Here is a 19,260-nt window from a genome sequence, read left to right on the forward strand (position 1 = left end):
ATATACTCTCTCCCAGGTACACAAGGGACAATGGCTTACCTGAGCACCACTGGTCAGCCCACAAGCTCATGAAATGCCTCCCCCAAACCATCAAAGGACTAGGAAGACTCTTAGAGGGGCCATTATCCCTTTTTCCCCACACTGTTCCAGACCTTTAAGGTTGCAGGGGGAACATGTGTTATCTGGCCTCAGGCATGTCCCTTTAGAGGACTGATTCACAGCATGATTAGTTGAGACTTGCATCAAGGAAAAGCTAGTTACCTATGAGTTGGTTGTGTCTTCAGGGGTATGAATACTGCCTTTACTTACATATGTATCTGTCAGTTCAGTTTTTCAACTCAGTCCCCAATCCAAATGCTAAAGAATTCTTGAGGAACAGATTGGACAACTGGATCTTACACTGCAGATTGCATACCATTTCTAGAAATCTCTTTTCAGGTGAATATCACCCTTTCTCCTACAGAATGGCTAGTCATTCATACATACACACATGCTCTAGTCTAGGAGACAAAAATATCAGGAAGGCCATGTCTATATGAGAAAATTGTTAGTAATGCATCAACTTAAGCTAAACTGACACAAAGCTCCCTTAAAATGAAATAAAAGTTTCACATGAAGGGGCTGCACCAATTTCATTATATCAATTTCTAAAACGGTTTAGATAAATAGGTACAATTTTCTCAGGTAGACAGGCCTAAGTACATAATAGTTACAAGCTACTGAATCACAATTACAAGTAAAGCAAGATCATGGTATAGAAGATGTGGAGAAATTCCTAAGGAACTCCAAAGGCAAATCTCATGATAAACTCCCTCAACATTAAACTATGATGAAATAGAAAAATACATTTAAACGATGTTACCTATAAAGCAAGAAGACATAAAATTTCAGGCTAATTCATACTTTTGGAACCATTTTAAAATAGCTACTGACCCACCCCTTCTCTCCCCCCTTCCACCCACGCCCCCCCTCCCCAGCCCACCCATTGTTAAACTTCCTAACTTTCCTTGATCTATGACTCCAAGTTGAAATTCCACAGAGGGAGGCAGAGTAGAAAACATACACAATCTAAAAAACTCCCTTAAACACATTTTCATGACTTGTTCAAAATAGAGGATTACCAGACAGAAGATAATCTCTGCTATGAGACATGGATTCCTGCCAAGATTTCTACAAAGCCAAAAGCCTTCAAGAGAAGGTCCTGAGAATCCCTGTTTAGAGAGCTGTAAACCTAAAGATACTTTACTAGAACTCCTGTGCTGGGAGCATGACTCTTTCTTTTGCCAAGTAAACCTGAAAATCATTAGTTCAAGTGGATATCCCAAACCAGATTATATGTACAGGCACGTTACAGTCCTCTGGAAAGCAGTCCAAACACAAGCTAATGTCCATTAAGGCTATCTTTCAGGTACTCGTGGAACACCACTTAAGCCTCTGGGGCACTAGTCAAATATTTAAATTATACACCAGGGCAACTATGTACCACTTAAAAAAACCCCTAGGCTTATCCAGACACTAATATAATTGTATGTTTGCAGTATCCTAAATTATATGCTTTTTAAAAGAAAAATATCAAAATACATGAAGCTAGAAACATTCAGGAACAGAGTACCTAAGCATCATGTTATGGTTCCTTCTCACTACACAAGAACTAACAGGTGGGCAAAGTGGGTTATAATTCTCAACTCACATGCCTAAAATTGTAACTCACCAATTTATGGCTCTCTCCTCATGTGGACATGATCCAGAAATACAGAACTACAAATACTAATCTTTTAGAGATTGTTCTAACAGAGAAAATTTCACTCCAAATACAAACTGTTTTAAAAAATGTTAAGAATCAAAGGAAGAAATCAGCTTATCTCACTAAAACATGTGCCATATACCTATATGCATTCTATTTACTTTAAATAGTAGCTAAATAAAAATTATGCCCCCACATTGTGCAAAGACTTATATATGTGCTTAACTATATTCAGTGAGAGTCAGTGAAGTCAAAAGGATTACTCAGAATGCATAAAGTTAAGCATGTGCATAAATTTTGTAGGATTAGCACCCATGAGAGGTTTATTTAAAAATATGCAAAGTGTACTCACCTCTTCCTTCTCTCTTCATCCTTTAAAACCTCATAGATAGCCACCAACTAAAATAAAAGCATTGCTTTTATTAAGAAAATGACTATGAAAAGGAAACAGTGAAAACACCATGCACAAAGCAATCAAATCTTAAAAACAGATTTTTTTTCCTCTCTAATATTTCAATCTGAGGTGATATTTGTCTCAAATATAGGTAAAAAATTTCCATCAGGAATGTGATTTTTAAGTTAATAGTGTCCCTTCAATAGGTCCAAAGGTACTCCAATTATAACACCACACAGCAAGTAGCCTTCGTTTTGTGAAGTACATTGAACTGGTAAAGCTGAACTATGACAGGCATACCCTATTGCTCTGTTAAATGTCAAGATTCAGAAGGGAAAATGATCAAGACTTAAGATAATTTTACTGATATCTACATTAAATGACATATAATGAAGATGGATGAGAAGATCTTTTTCCCAACTTCTATTAAAAGGCAAAGTGTACACTTACAGACAGACTTTCCCTTTTAATAGAAGTTTGTATGTATGCTTTTATGCAGAGGGAAAAGAATAAAACATTTGTTTTCCAGTTAACAGGAATACAGCTAAATATTTTAAAATACTTGTAAATCAAATGTATTCAAATACTCGAATACTAATCTGAGTTACTGAACTAGCTACAGAACATTTTATATGACATTTGTCCAACACTAAATCCAACTAATACAGGAATAATTTTGCCGTTTGAAAATGACAAATAATTACAAAATTTTACTTTGCTATCAAAACTGTATTTATTCTTGATGTTAGTAAGTAAAGTTATGTTATAAAAATTCTGATCTTATTCCCCCAACCTCAACCCCCCAAAAAGTATATTATAGCATGTGTCACTTACTTGTCTAAACTGGGTTTCTGCATTTTCATCTTTGTTCTTGTCTGGGTGTAAAGTTAGTGAAAGCTTGCGATATGCTTTCCTAATCTCTGCAGATGAAGCATCCTGCAAAAACACAAAGCAAACTTTGTCAGAAACAAATTCCCAGAACCTTGTTAAGATCTGAGAAGACAGCCAACCAAATGCAGGACCTGAGGCAATGTAATTTGAGCAATCAGTCTAACAACCAAGCTATGCAGCTACACTGACCGACATGACTGAACAATCATTCACTCTAATTCATCTCTCGTCTTAACTTCTTTCATTACCATACATTCATTACAACAAGTTAGTATTTGCCAAAACTTTCAAACACTTGCTTTCTTAAAATTAACCAGTAAAACTTCTGCACTAATTTAGAGCTCAAAAAGAAATTAAAAATTAATACATCTGTGTATCTTCAAGAAAGTCGTCATTCTTTCACAAGCTACATTTCTAAATCTGAAGCCTTGACATATGTTTCTACCTTAATATTATTTACCCTAATTCTCTACATACAGGATTTTCATGCAAATTCAATTTCAATATGTCTAAAGAAATGTATTTTCTGAAGTAGGTTCAGCTTGTTTTTAATTTGAAACTACCATGACTATACTGGTATATAGTTGTAATATAAGATAAGAAATCTTTTGGTTTTTACTTCTCACGTTTGTGAATGATGGACTATAAAACAAAATATCAAATTAATTGCACATATACAATCATTTACTGTGTATCTACTTAAATATAACTAAGTTACTAGGCTGATACAGATCACCCAGAGCAGAGGGATTTTATGAGGTTGTATCTATTGCTTACTAAAAAATGCACATCAAAGTTATCATGCATGCTATAAACCAGGAATTTGTATTTAATGGAAATCACCACCAAGGCAATCTATCAGGATGGAGTATGAATGCTCAAATCTAAAGACTACAACCTAAACAGACCAAGACGTCTCTATTGTCAAAACATGCTGAGGTAAAATAAAAGTCTCATGAAATTTAAAATTTCTTGTTTTAGGATTTATTCTCTAAGATATATTTTAACACGACTATCAACAGAGACTGAGTAAAAAACAAACAGATCCCTATAACCGAACAGCTGTTAGAGGAACAAAACTGAAATAAGACAATTAAAACAACACTGTAATTAGTCTGTCAAATTTCCATTACAAACCATTGTTTTCATTACAAATTTTTCAGGTTTATAGCACCAAACTATAACTCTGTTTAAAAGTTTTAGCTCAAGAGTGAATAGATTTGTAATATATAGAGAGAGTCTTGTGTGTGTAGGAGGTAAGGGGTTTGAGAGGTAGTTTAATTATGGAATGGTAATTTTATTTTAAGATACAATTTTGTTATTCTATAACTCAAACACAGATCTCTGCAGGCTATTCTCCTGTCAATAGTAATTGTTTAGAGTCAGGACCATTTAGAGGAAATTTAAAATTTTGTTTGTTTGTTTGTTTTTTAAAGAAAACACCTCCTTGTATACGCACAACATTTTATTTTATTTTCAGCTAATACTTCTGAAGGTGCACAGCCAAAAGCAGAATTCTATTTGATGACTGATGGCTTGCTTCAACCCCCACCGAAGACAGTGGAAGTTTTTCCATACAGTCATGTTTTAAAAAGTTTTCTTTTTGAAAGTGAAGAATGGAGGGAAGAGGAACTGTGACTAAATGTTAGCATTCCAAATAATTTTTCTGTGTGCAATGTAATGTAAGTTTTCCACCTGGAAATTTAATAGAGGTATATAAGAAACTGCAAAAAGAAAATGTGCAACAAAAAGATACTTTTGAAAAATCAGGGACTTGGACAGTGACAAGATCAAAGGAATAGTACCTCCAGATTGTAAAGCCTGCAGTTTACCCTGATCCCCTTTTCCTCCCATCTTAATCTACTGTTGTACTTCATCTCTATCAAGATTTGCATTTAATTTTATTGGTGACCCTTAACTGAGAGTTGCTTCTCTAAGGGTCTGACAAGAACATTTTAAGGAGTTGTTGGAAGAATACTGTCAGAGTCAACTCCTTCAGATCTAGAAGCAGACTAACAAAGGAATTTGTAGGATTTTTTTTTTTTTGGTGGGTTGGAAGGAAAATTTACAATGAATTACCCTGCTCCCAAAATAAAGCCTCTTTTATTTGTGTAAGATTTTAAGTGTAAGGGTTGTTCTCGCTCTTGTTACAGTAGTATGTTTTGAGAGTTCAAGTTAGATCTCTTCTATTCCCATAATTTCGGTTTCTTAGAATTAAACAGCAGAGAAAGGAAAGAGTGATTAGAAACAGTAAAGCAAATTTATTCTTAAATCTAAATAAAACTGTGGAGTAATATAAATACAAAATTAAGTATCAAATCGAAGTTAACTTATTTACACACAACACATACTATGCTAGGTACAGGAAATAATTTACAGACTATTTTATTTACCACCACCCATTGCTCCAGTTAGAACCTCATCAACAGACTGGGCTTGTTCTCACTACAAAATGCTACTGTATTTGAATATTGTTGAAGAGAATCAAGTTAGCAGATACAACGCTGATCATGGCTTTGCACTCAGTAAAACTAGGACAAATTGTGTTCAGCATGTCAGCTAATCATGATTAAACCCTCAAATTGAGGGGGGGGGAAGGCAATGGGGGGCGGGGAGTAGATCAGTGATAAACCACAGTCAACATCATGCCATGTTTAGCTGACAAGAATGAACACAATTTGTCCTGGTCTATACTAATCTGAAAGTAACCATCAGTACGTCAGGTAACTCAATTCGTACAAACAAGGTTTTTAAATACAATGAAATTATGTAGCTCCTTGAGACTTTGTTCGCTAAAAAGACAGCCTTTAGGTAATGTTGGGCACCTTGAGAAAAGTCTCCAGATCTTTTTAGGGTCTGTCTTCAGTGGTCTGCTGTAGCTCATGAAAGATTATGCTCAAATAAATTTGTTAGTCTCTAAGGTGCCACAAGTACTCCTTTTCTTTTTATTGATTACTAAGGCATGAGCCTTCTCTGCTATAGCACATGTTGGGTCTTCATCCTCAGTCTTCATCCACGTAATGACTCAACAAACTGTTCTGAAACAATTACAGACAGCCATCTGCCTTGCCACAGTACCCAAAAGTCCTGTTTGGTTTTGGTTAAGCATCCCACGTAAATGCAATTCTAGGCAATGTACTGAACTGTGGGAGAAGGAGCAAACTATTATACTTCTGTAATCAGACCCCAGCAGCATCTTTACCAGCTGCTTTAATAACCTTTTATTTAACAGCTCCACTTACTGCTAGCTGCCTCTCAGTCTCATCTCCTGTAGCCTCCTGCAATGAGGCTCCAGTAGAAGCTGAGGAACAGTCAGCACTAAGAGTGTGCTCTATGCGGACAAAAGAAACAAGTAGAGGTGGGTCCCAGGACAGCCATTTGAAGACAGAAGGAAGACTGGGCAACCACATTTTCAAGATTTTTTTTTTTTTTTTTTTTTTTGGTGGCTCTGGGGACTTCAAGGAGGGCATCATTCACATTTTAGTGAAAACTGGATTCTCTCTCTTGCTTTTAAGAAAACAATTACAATTACCTAAAATGCACATGTCCAATAGCAGAGGGGCCTGTTAGTACTCCAGGCCAGTGGTTCTCAACCAGGGGCACGCAGAGTTCTTCTAGGGGGTACTCAATTCATCTAGATCAGTGTTTCTCAACCTGGGGTTTGTGATCCCCAGGAGGTTTGCGGATGGGTTTATGGGGCTCACAAGTGCAGAGCCAACTTTAGAGGGAGCAAGCAGGGCAACTGCCTGGGGCCCCATTTCACGGGGCACCTTGGGAAGCTCAGTTACATGCTTCAAGTCCAGGCGGTGGGGCTCCGGCTTCCAACAAGTCTCAAGTGAAAAACAGGCTCAAGTATTACATTGAAATATAAGTAAAATATTTATATTCTAATAGACTTATTTTATAATTATATGGTTAAAATGAGAAAGCAAGCACTTTTTCAGTAATAGTGTGCTGTGACACTTTTGTATTTTTATGTCTGGTTTTGTAAGCAAGTAGTTTTTAAGTGAGATTAAACTTGGTGTACGCAAAACAAATCAGACCCCCTGAAAGGGGTACAGTAGTCTGGAAAGGTTGAGAACCCCTGCCCCAGACACTCAATTTATTAGAGTTGTCCCTGGCACTCTGTTTCATGTTGGAAACTATGCTTTGTCGCTGACTGAACCAGTGTAGTCTGCCATGTTGCCGTCCTCATGTGGGTATGAAGTCACCAGCATAGCACCAGCTCAGCCAGTCCTCCTAAATTCAAGTGACTAGTAATCCTGTAATGAATCACCTCATGCTTCAGAGCAAACACTGTACTAGGATACTTTCAGCATCAGGCATCCCATGGAGCATAACTGGTTGCAGCAAGAGAAAGCCTTACTAGTATAAAATTTCAAGTATAAAAGTCCAAATCCTTATCTCAATTAGCTAAAACATACACCTTACTGCCAGCATCCACTTCTGTGAGACAGTTAAAATCTCATGCTAGTTTTCTTAGTCTTTGCGCTAATGAAATCCAGCACACTGGGAGCTAGGCTGATATGGTGGGCCTCATCAAGTTCTGGGTTGACAAATCATTTCTGGGCTCCGCTATAATCTTGGATACCAGTGAAGCATGCTCGCACATGATTTTTCAATCACTTTAAAATTTCACCAATTGGAACAGAAAGACAAAGACCTTGAAGAGCTCTATGTCCAAGTTTCATATCTGAGTTGTTCGTGTTGTACTCCCGTCTCAAATAAAAGTATACCCTACCACTAGATTATTTAAATTGCTGCAGAAATTCTTCTTACACTTTTTTTTTTTAAAGTATTGATTTGGGAAAAGACCAACCACTGAAAATCTCAGTTCAAAAAATGAACATTTTATAATGGGAAGATGTGAAAGTGGCAATGAGGGTGGTTTGTAACAGAAATATTTTCTTTTTAAAGTTCAAGAGTTTTCAGTTTTGCAAAGTGAAAACTAATGTTTCAATTAATTCTACTAATAAGCCAGAAAGCAAAGTACCTAATGCTTTAAAAATAAATAATTAAAAAAAAAAAAAACCCTTCTTTGCCCATCTCTCTCTTCAATTTATGACATATTGACCTGTTCACCTGATGCAAGAGTACACTGAAACTTTCTAGCAACAGTCACCCTACCTAAAATTTCAAGAGTAACAGACATCTATTTGTAAATGTTTCTAATATCTCAGTGTTCCTATCTGCAATAGACTAGAAAACATATGGGAAATTTTTCCTTATTTTGAAAGGGCCTGAAAACTGTAAGTGACAAGAATCCTCTGGGGGTTAGAACTCAAAATATAGGTCATATGGTATGTCTACACTGCAATTAGCCACCCGCAGCTGGCCCATGCCAGCTGACTTAGGCTTGTGGAGCTCCGGCTGCGTGGCTGTTGCAGTGTAGACATTCCATCTCAGGCTGCCACTCGAGCTCTGGGACCCTCCCACCTCACAGGATCTTAAAGCCTGGGCTCCAACCCAAGCCTGGCTGTCTACACAGCAATTAATCAGCCCCAGAGCCTGAGCCCCAGCCAACTGAGTCAGCTGGCACAGGCCAGCTGCGGGTTTTTAATTGCAAAGTAGACATACTCAAAATGTCTGCATCCATACTTCGAGATAGGAAACAAATGTGGGGTACTAGGAGATTGATTCCATAGCAGGTTTCATACCCCCTAATGGATGACTGATCAAGAGTTTAAACAAAAGTAATAAAGAACACAAGAAAGCCAGAACTGCCTTTAATTTGTTCTATATTTGAAAACCAGCCTCATAAGATTTATTCTAATCTTAAAATGTATGAGATATTTAAGCAAGATCTGAGCCTTCTCGTACACCAGAAGTAAAACCTGTTATTTCAGTTCTTAATATTATGGACATTGCTACTTATACAGGTTAACATTAAATATATTGTAAGCTAGTGGCAATGCCCACTCACCATATGTATAAATTGACAGGTTCTGATTCACTTAAATTCTAACGAAGATTACACTGATATTATGTTTCCTTTTTGTTGTGTTCTTGAATTACACCACAGACACTTTCCATCTGGCCCTTATAAACCCATGCTCTGGAAAAACTAGCATTCTCTGCCAGTTTATAATTTGGGGGAGCAAAGCATAAAGGAAAAATTCTTATGCTAAAAAGTATTTACTAAAACAGAAAGTGATCAAAGCTATAATTAAAAACATTTAGCACAATGCTCAGTTATCAGCCATATTGCTGGAAAAAGTGGGCAGAAGTTGAGGATAACTAATTGGTTTAAGAACTATTTTGTTATACATTTAGCCTTCAGATAAAACAATCATGGGTCTAAAATTCAAAGGCTTCAGCACAGACTCTTATGTGTCTGGACAATGCACTTGCAAACATTCACTTGGGACCTTTTCAACCATGAACATTTGTGCATCTAACTGATGGGGTTTCCAAGTGTATATTACATGACATATGAGAAGAACACTTGAATACCTGTAAGAATCTGGTCTCTTGCCACCCAGTGGAATCCACAGACCTGAGTTAGGTGCCTAGGCTCACTATACAATGGATGGGGAGAGAGAGGCGCATAAAAGAGTGGGATCCACAAAAGTCAGCATTCTAAGCAGGGAGCTGCCTAAACTAGCCATTAGGAAATGCTGAGGAGAGGGGTAGGCTTAGGTGTGAGATAGACATGTGGGTGCCAAGACTGAGGCAGCTGTACGCCAGCTCAGTGGCAGAAAATTAGGGGACTTTAACAGTATACATTTAGACACCTACAGGGTTAAGTGGAAGCTAAGAAAGGTTTTGAGGATCTCAAATGTTGGAATAATGGAGCTTGAAGTGGTATTTAGGCATCTAATTCCTTTTGCAGATCTAGCCTTATCTAATTATTCAAGCCCCACACCATTTCTTCAAGTTACTGTACATTGAGCACACACTTTGGGATCTCATCTTTAGAGATTTTACTAATAAGTTTACTCTAACAAGAATTGCTAAAACTATACTGTACAACATCACCTCATTTCCAGTAAGTCTACTTAACATAGCTATGATTACTAATTAAGATTAAAAAAAAAAGCTTACTATAGTCCCAAAACTATTCTTGGTGAAAGCAATACAGATCAGATATTGCCACAGGCACTCCGATTAGGTCACAAGAAAAAAAAAAAAATCAATATCTACACAGTTTGCAGTTACCAGTATATAAAATTCAAATCCTAAATTGTTCCCTTGGCAGTATTGCAGTTATACAATAAGGCTCGGTTGCCTACTACAATTTAGCAACTGCTTCTAAAAGACAAAATTGTTCAATTAATCTCAGGTTTTAAATATGACTGCTAAAATCCACAAACAGATGGCATTACAACCATTAGCAACCGGAATGCAGCATAGTCTAGAGAAACAAATGCATTGTTTGATGTTAGACAGTCTTGAGTTCCAATCGAGGCTGCTACTGACTTGCTGTTTGTCTGCATTACTTACTGCTCTGTAAAAAGGGTATAATATTGGCATGCCTATTTCACTGCACTACTAAGAGAATAAACTTGTTACTGCTTGTATAATACTTGCAATAAATAAAAGATTAAACATTATTGTTAAGATTATTAGAGTTTTTTTAAACCTAGTAACAAACTACCAATCAGTTTTGTACAAATATTGTTAGTAGTTATATTTTATACAACAGATTATCTGATCATTGTAGGTGGGCTCTGGCCAGAGTTATTAAAATACTTTGAGAAAGAATCTTTTTGCTACCATTGCTTTCTCTTGAATTTGTCACAAACAAGGTGGTGGTGGTTTGTGCCAAGAAAATGTAAACAATAATAGTGAAATGATCATTAGGAATCATTTAAGAACACCCTTCTAGATGTTCAAAAAAACCACAATCCAACAATTTAGGAAGAAAATCATGTTGGTTAAAAAGGTGACCTGGTTTAGAGCAGAAGTGAAGGCAGCTATAAAAGTAAAAAAATAGTATATAACAAATGGAAGAAAGGGGAAGTTGATAGTAATAAATATAAATCAGAAGTTAGGCACTGTAGAAAACTGATAAGGGAAACAGAGACAAGGAGAAATCTGTGGCCAGCAGAGTTAAGTACAATAATAATGAGTTTTTTAAATTTATCAGGAACAAAAAGAATCCTGACAATAGTATTGGTCCACTACTATATGGAAATGGTAGAACTATCATTAATACTGAAGAAAAGGCAGAAGCATTCAAAAATGTTTCTGTTCTGTATTTGGGGAAAAGAGATCACATGGTCTCATCATATGATAACAGCACTCTTAATTCCAATAGCGTCTCTGGAGGACATTAAACAGAAGCTACTAAAGTCACACATTTTGAAATCAGCAGGTCTAGAGTACTTGCATCCAAGAGTTTTAAAAGAGCTGGCTAAAGAGCTTGCTGAACCATTAATATTAATTTTCAATAAGTGTTGGAGCACTGGGGAAGTACCAGAAGACTGGAAGAAATGTGCCAATTTTTAAAAAGAATAAATGGAATGATCTGGGTAATTTTAGACCTGTCAGCCTGACCTCAATCCTGGACAAGATAATGGAGTGACTGATATGGGACTCAATTAATTATCCTCATTTGATTTTTTTTTAATGTAATTAATGCCAATCAACATGGGTTTATGGAAAATAGAACCTGTCAAACAAACCTGTGGGGTTTTTTTTTTTAAATGAGATTATAAGTTTGGTTGATAAAGATAGTAGAGTTGACATAATATACTTCGACTTCTGCAAGGCGTTTGACTTGGTATTGTGTAACCCATGCCTGCACAACATTAAAAACAATATAAAATTAACATGGCACACATTAAATAGATTAAAAACTGGCTAATTGATAAGTCTCAAAATGTAACTCTAAATGGGGAATCACCACCAAGCAGGAGTATTTCCAGTGAGGTCCCAGAGCAATCAGTTCTTAGCCCAGACTATTTAAGATTTTTATCAATGACCTTGAAGAAAACAATCACTGCTAAAGTTTGCAGATGAAACAAAAACTGAGGGTGGGGGGTGTAAATAAGGAAAAGGACAGGTCACTAATTCAGACCAGTCTGGTTTGCTTGGTAAAATGGGTGCAAGCAAACAGTATGTGTTTTAATACGGCTAAATGTAAATGTACACATCTATGACAAAAGAATGTAGGCCATATTTACAGGATGGGGGATTCTACCCTGGCAAACAGTGACTCTGAAAAAGATTTGGAGATCATGCTGGTGGATAATCAGCTCAACATGAGCTTCCAATATGATGCTATTGGCAACAGAGCAAATAGGATCCTTGGATGCATAAACAAGGGAATCCAAAGTAGAAGTAGAGAGGTTATTTTACCTCTGTATTTGGCACTGGTGTGACTGCTGCTGGAATACTGTGTCCAGTTCTGGTGCCCACAATTCGAGAAGAATGTTGATAAATTGGAGATGATTTAGAGAAAAGCCACAAGAATGATAAAGGATTAGAAAACATGCCTTATAGTGATAGACTTAAAGAAGTCAATCTATTTAGCTTAACAAAGACAAGGTTAAAGGATGACTTGATTACAAGTCTGTAAGTATCTACATGGGGAACAAATATTTAATAATGGGCTCTTCAACCTAGCAGAGAACGATATAACACAATCCAACGGCTGGAATTTGAAACTAGACAAATTCAGATTGGAAATAAGGCGCACATTTTTGACAGTGAGAATAATTAACCACTGGAGCAATTTACCAAGGGTCATCACTGACCATTTTTAAATCAAAACTGGATGTTTTTCTAAAAAAAGATCTGCTCTAGAAATTGTTAGGGAAGTTTATGGTCTGTGTTATACAGAAGTTCACAATAGATGACCACAGTGGTCCCTTCTGGCCTTTGAATCTATGAAATGCAATTTCCTCATTGCATATGAGTTTCTTACTGTGAAATGGCTATATGCTATAAAACAATGTATTATCTTCCTATTCACCAAAAAACAGGTATTTAAGTTACATCAGTATGTTACTAAAAATGTTGTGTCAAAAGTTGTGGATAAATCATGACTGTAGCTCTCCTCCCTTACCCACACAGACATTTTAATGTTATCGGGGATATACGGGACCATTCAAATTTACAGAACATACTTACGTGTATATAACCAGACAGATATCTTAGCTGTCTACTAATTTTAATTTTACACTGTCAGTGTTGAAGCCTAAAATCTGACCTTTTTATGCAAAGGCCTTATTCTTTAGTGGTAATATTAATAAGTGTCACAATAACCAAACAACTTTGGTAACAGGCAGATGTGCTCTAGGTTAGCAGGTTGCAGAGACAAAAATCTATTACCCTCATCACCTGTGCAGGCTGACAGAATGCAGCGTGACCCCTCTTACAGCTACTATTCCAGCAAATAGGCTGAAACAGCAACTGCAGAAATTCTGCACCCCTTTCAACATAGGTCCTGGGTACTGAATCCATGGAATTGTGGAACCGGTGTCCCTTTTTCCTCAACTCCTTTTGGTACTGGCATAATATGCTTTCACAAAGCCCCTCTCTGCAACACATGAGTGTTCAAATCGACCTGCCTTCATTGTTTCTCTGCCCACTTTTCCCTCTCCCCACAATCTTACCATAGGAACCAACTTGAGGGCCTTGCATTGGGCTCAACGAATTTCACACCATATTCTCTAAGAAACATTTTTCTTTTTTTTAAATTAAATATCATACCAGCATCCTTGCATTTCAAGATATTTACCTTCTGTGCACGCTCACATAGATCTGGCATTTCCCCCAACCACTCAGCATTTGAGTAATTTTCTTGAAGGACAATCACACCTGTACTGATGTTCTTGCCCACAATAATTGCCCAATGATAGGAGAAGGAAAAGCAGTAGCAGCATGAAGCAGACATAACCAAGCACTTTCCTAAGAGCAATAACAATGTCCTGGACCAGCAGCACAATGCTGGGAGGAGGAGGAAAACTGGAGATATTGAGATGAATTCAGAAAAGGGAGTGAGACAAGATACACAGAGATGACTGGAAAGAGACAGATAAAATCGTGTAGGGTGAGAGGAGAGAAGATAACAGCAATTTAGTGGGAGCACATACATTTTGACTTCATGTGCCAACAAGGGCTAGGGACACAATGGAAAGAGCACACTAACACCACCAAATATTTCCACATCAGGTTTTTTCCCCATTTCAACGGGTAACTGTGAACATGATTAAATATTTTAAAATTATGACCAGCACCTTGGCAAAGTTTTACACAAGCATTCTCTGCATCATAGGTCAGACCCTCAGCTGATGTAAAACCTATAGAGCTATGTCGATTTACATCAGCTGCAGCTGAGAATCTGGACCCATAGGTTTATGGCATGATGGCAGTTATCCATTTCACTTTTATGAATTAGGCTCATTGTTACATATAAGAAACAAACCACTTCTTAGTGACAAAAAATGTCCTTCTGTGGTACATAAGCAAATCCAATTGTGTATCTATAACAACAATACCATGTATGGTTACATATGGATTCCTTATGGAGTGACTTTACCCAAGAGAATAGTCAAGATATTATTTTCCCAAAAGAACAGTTTCCTGTTATACAAATAGGTATAACAGGAGATTATTCTACTGGGAAAAGTAATTTTCATATCCAACGAACCCCCTCTTGAAATCATAGATAAATACTAAAGGGACTGAAATAATCTCAGCTAAAAAAAGTATAAGAACCAGATATTATTCTACCTGAGATCAGCCAACAAAATGTAGGTCCACTGTATTACACACACACACGCGCACGCGCGAAAGGGAGATTTTTTGCTTTCTTAAACACAAGGCAGTGAATCTTCTTTCATTTGGCACACCCCACTAGAAATAAACATGCCAGTTAAGAGATTGCCTGTTATCAGATTGTCACAGGAATACACTGAGCTGGTTTGTATTACCCTTTTATGAGTTGCTTTAAAACTTAGCAGCATACAAAAGCAGGAAAACATTTTTGAAAATTATTTTTAGTTTCTCCAGGTTTCCCTGCTGCGCTGTTATTCCATTTAAATCAGTAATGTTAGGAGGTGTATGGATCATTCAAGCAGCACAGCAGACATGTTCTGCTTTCTGGACATACCTGTAATATTCAGGCATAGACAAGCAGTGAATTTAAGTTTAACTTATTTTACAGCCATACGGGAAAAATGATGGGTCCTTTAGAATCAAGTGCAATAAAAATAAAGCAATTAAAATTGGACAAAGAGCCACATGGTAAAAAAATTTAAGCCAGCAGACTTCTGTTGACAGCTGTTCTCTATAAATGTTCCCAGACAATGCTTCTGCTGGTGGGTGGACCATCACTATTGGTTCCTGGAGGAACCAAGAATGCTAACAGGGACTTCTCACCTGAGGAACCTAGCCCCAAAACCAACTTTCCTCAGCAGTTTGTCAAACTGTACATTTGACAAACTCTAGGGCATCGTGCAAAGCTTATCTGTTCACCAGGCCTTTAACTAGCATTGGGTTGCAGTGGGTGTCTGCAATAAAGGAAACAAAGGAGCAGTATTTTAAATCAAGTCTGATATAGGTGACTTGATTTTTTGTTTGTGGGTTTTCCCCCTTTATTTATTTACTATGACACACCCAAATGCATTGTGATATATCATAAAAAGCTAACACAATGGGATCCTGTCCCAGGACCAGAGCTCGAACACCCTACCACAATACAAATAAACTCAAATTTCAATACAATTTTCACAAGTACGTTTGTTATCTACTCACAGTTTATCAGATGTGGTAATTGATATGGTTTATACTGATCTTTTCCCTTGTATTCCTCTGAAGTGCGAATGTCATACATCCTAGTGCTGATTAGAAGGGGCATATTACTTCATAAAGTGTGCCTTCAGGCACAACTGTGCTTTAGACTGGTCTAAAATAACTTAAGGTCTTAATCTAACATTCTTCATGTTACCAGTACACTTCAATGTTATGCCAATTACTTAAACTATAATTCTTCTTTTCTAATGGGGTATTGTTAAAATACCAAGTTACAAATTCAGGATTGCCTGTTAACCTCTTAAGCAAACATGAAGTTGAGAATAAAGGAATGTTTAAATGATTTCAAAGTTTAAATGAAGTCAGTGGGGCTCAGCATAGGTGCTGGGGTCCACGCTTACAGTGCTCACTACAGGAAGAGGGCCTTTGTCCCCACCATGTCTCCGACTGTACTGTGCCTGATTCTTAACTTCTCCTTCTACCTTCTCCATGCCTATCCATACCCATTCTGTCCTGTAACCCCAGCTCCACTCCCCCCTCCAAAAACATACTTTTAAAAAAGTTTTTAAAAGTTTGTACCTTGGTAATTTTAAGACATAAAAACATATGCATCTGCATAACTAGATATTTGTAATACTAGTGCTTATTTTTCCTTTCTTCAGACCACCCTATTTGATGCTCCCATTTTTGTGTTTCCAGTTCTGTAATTAAACTGTAAACTCCTATGGGCACAAAAGGTGTTTTATTTGCTTGTGAGGTGTTTAGCACACTTTTGGGTGTTCACAAATATTAACAGGATACACACATTCTTAGAGAAGAGTTAACAAGAATACACAATAGATCCCATGATAAATAAAGAATATCAATTCATAAACAGAAAACTTGCAACTTGTTTTTCGTTAAGTCTAGCAGTTACCTAGTCTACTAGTTACCTAGTAGCCAGTTAGTATTTACATGGTAGCTAATCCACAGATATTGATCTTTCCAAGGGTCATTTTTGCATAAGAATTAACAATTCATTAATAATCTCTCCAGTGTATTAAAATACCAAGCCTTTCATCAGGCAAACACATTTCATCCCTCTTTACTTGTTTTTACCTTAAAGCCAATTAGCATCAAAAACAAGCGAATCACAGTTTCTGGTTTCCTTTATCCTTTAAGCATAAGGATATTGATTCATACACCCTGTCCTTTGCATGGTTGCCTTCCAGTACCCTAGAAGCTTAGCATTTAGGGACCTTTTCCACCAGCCGTTGCATGCTCCAAAACCCACCTAAGACCAAAGAAGGCAGAGATACAACATTAGCTGTTGAAGGCAGCAGCAAAGTTTGACTCTCAGGGCTTGTCTACATTACCCGCTGGACTGACGGGCAGCAATTGATCCAGTGGGGGTTGATTTATTGCATCTAGTCTAGACACGATAAATTGATCGCCGAGCGCTCTCCAGACAACTCCAGTACTCCACCAGGGTGAGAGGCGCAGGCAGAGTCGACAGGAGAGCGTCAGCTGTCGACTTACTGCAGTGAAGACACCGCGGTAAGTACATCGACTTCAGCTATGTTATTCACATAGAATATAGCCTTAGGTAATATTCACATAGGTAATATTCACATAGCCTTAGGTAATTCTTATAATTATCCCTTTACACTATTTCATCACTGCTAGTGCAAAAGAATTTTCTCTTCTGCCACCCCTCCTGTCTGAAACAACATCCCCCTCCCCAGCAGTTCATTTTCAAACCCAATCTGAAAATTTCTTCTCCCTGGTCTAGAGAGAATTTGATCTCTCTCAATGCTGTTAATTTCATAATTTGAATGCAGACATGGTAGGTTTTCCTCTAGATGTCCCTCTTGTACTCTCAACTCACATTTAACCATGAGAACCATTCCAAGGTTTTTTAAATGGTCATGACAGTCTAATTTCCTGAATTAAGAAGAGAGTGGGAACACTGGGACACATGGGCCGGTTAGGACACTTGCACAGAACCAGCCCACATGAACCCATCTCTCCACACTGGGAATTTTCCTGTTTTCCCCTAATGTTTGTTTCCAATCCTGACTGACAGGGGGAAGCAGCTCAGAGCAGCAAGTACTTCCTGGCATGGATCCCAAAGTCAGACCACTGAATCTGCGAAGGCCCAAATGTGGAAAGCAACATGTGAAAAACCAAAAATTACGAGAACACAAAAATTAATCATGAGGAAACTTAAAATGCTGTGGGATTCATTCATTTAATGAAGTTATCTATTAAATTCAGTTGCACAATTATTGCTGATATAAACCATTTTCAACAATAAAGGTGAGGACACCAAATTTGTGTTGCATGTATGTAACTCTGGGACTGAAGTAAGTGCCATCTCCCAAAATAAGGTACACTTGAGAAGTACACCCAGAGTAATGAGTGAGGAGGTTTGGGATACAGGGAGGCTCACAGTCTGCTGAATGCTTTTCCTCCTGAGGGTTGTATGGAATGGGGGGCAAAGAACAAAACAGGGAGTTGGAGAGCTCTTACTTGAGAAAAGGGAAAAGAGATGGAAGATCAGTTGTATTCTGCCCATTTTCCTCACCTCAGAATTCTCTGGGTGCATATATTTGCTCTTGGTGTTAAATGATGAAGGAAACAAAGCTTTGCAAAAACATGAAAGTCTTAAAACTTATTAGAATGAAACAAAGTGTTTCACACACTTCTTGCCAATCTTCCTTTTATGGGGGCAGCGGAGGATGGGCAGAAGGATGGAAAGTTAAACATTTAATTCAAGGAGACTGACCAATTCCTCCCTCCCAAAAGAGAATCTTTTCATTTCTCCATTTTACAAGAGAAAAAAAGTAATTATGTTCTCACCTTTACAAACTACACTTTGTTCTGTGAATGAACCTGATTTAACTTATTCAAAAGCCAGATCAATAAGATAACATTTGACTTGTTCTAATAATTATTAAAATTCCACCAGTCCTTAAAACAAAGACAGGATAAAATTTCCAAAAGTGCCCAAGTGATTTAGGAATCGAAATCCCATTTTCAAAAATGAATTAGCCAGTTTGAGATATAAGACCCTAAGACACTTTTGAAAATAGGACTGTAACAGAGACATTTTGAAATTTTACCCAGAGTGCTTCATTCACTTGGATTAGTTATATACACAAATAGTAGGTCACAAGTCTTGAAAAATTCTCATATATTGGATTCTGAATTAATCTCCTCTTGCTCCACACTCTCTTATGCTGCCCCCCACATTCGGGAGATGCTCCCTATAAAACCCACAAAACTATTTCATTATCCTTCTTCAGAACCCTCCTTAAAACTTTTCTTTTGCTGTGATGCCTACAAAAAACTTGACAATGGATACACTGCTATATGGTGAGACCACTGTCTATCACACTGACTCATTGTTTCCTTGTTCTTCCCCATTTATCTATCAGTCTCCATGCGCTGTCTCTCGCTTTATACTTAGACTGTAAGCTCTTTGGAGCACAGACTCTTTTTGTTCTTTGTACAGCAGCCAGCACATCATCATCCTGGTTCATAACTA

General features: G+C 37.4%; 1 protein-coding gene across 1 annotated transcript in view; it reads right to left on the bottom strand.

The window, feature by feature from the left end:
- The window catches only part of DNAJC1 (DnaJ heat shock protein family (Hsp40) member C1), a 193,285-nt gene that overhangs the window by 104,803 nt on the left and 69,222 nt on the right, over positions 1-19,260 (bottom strand). The window contains exons 2-3 of the mRNA XM_074943406.1: positions 2,973-3,074; positions 2,097-2,143 (exon numbers count right to left, since the gene is read on the bottom strand). Of these exons, the coding sequence (XP_074799507.1) occupies positions 2,097-2,143; positions 2,973-3,074 (149 nt within the window). The remainder of the gene's footprint in view (positions 1-2,096; positions 2,144-2,972; positions 3,075-19,260) is intronic.

The sequence above is a fragment of the Natator depressus genome, chromosome 2 (assembly GCF_965152275.1).
Source record: "Natator depressus isolate rNatDep1 chromosome 2, rNatDep2.hap1, whole genome shotgun sequence".
Taxonomy (NCBI): domain Eukaryota; kingdom Metazoa; phylum Chordata; order Testudines; family Cheloniidae; genus Natator; species Natator depressus.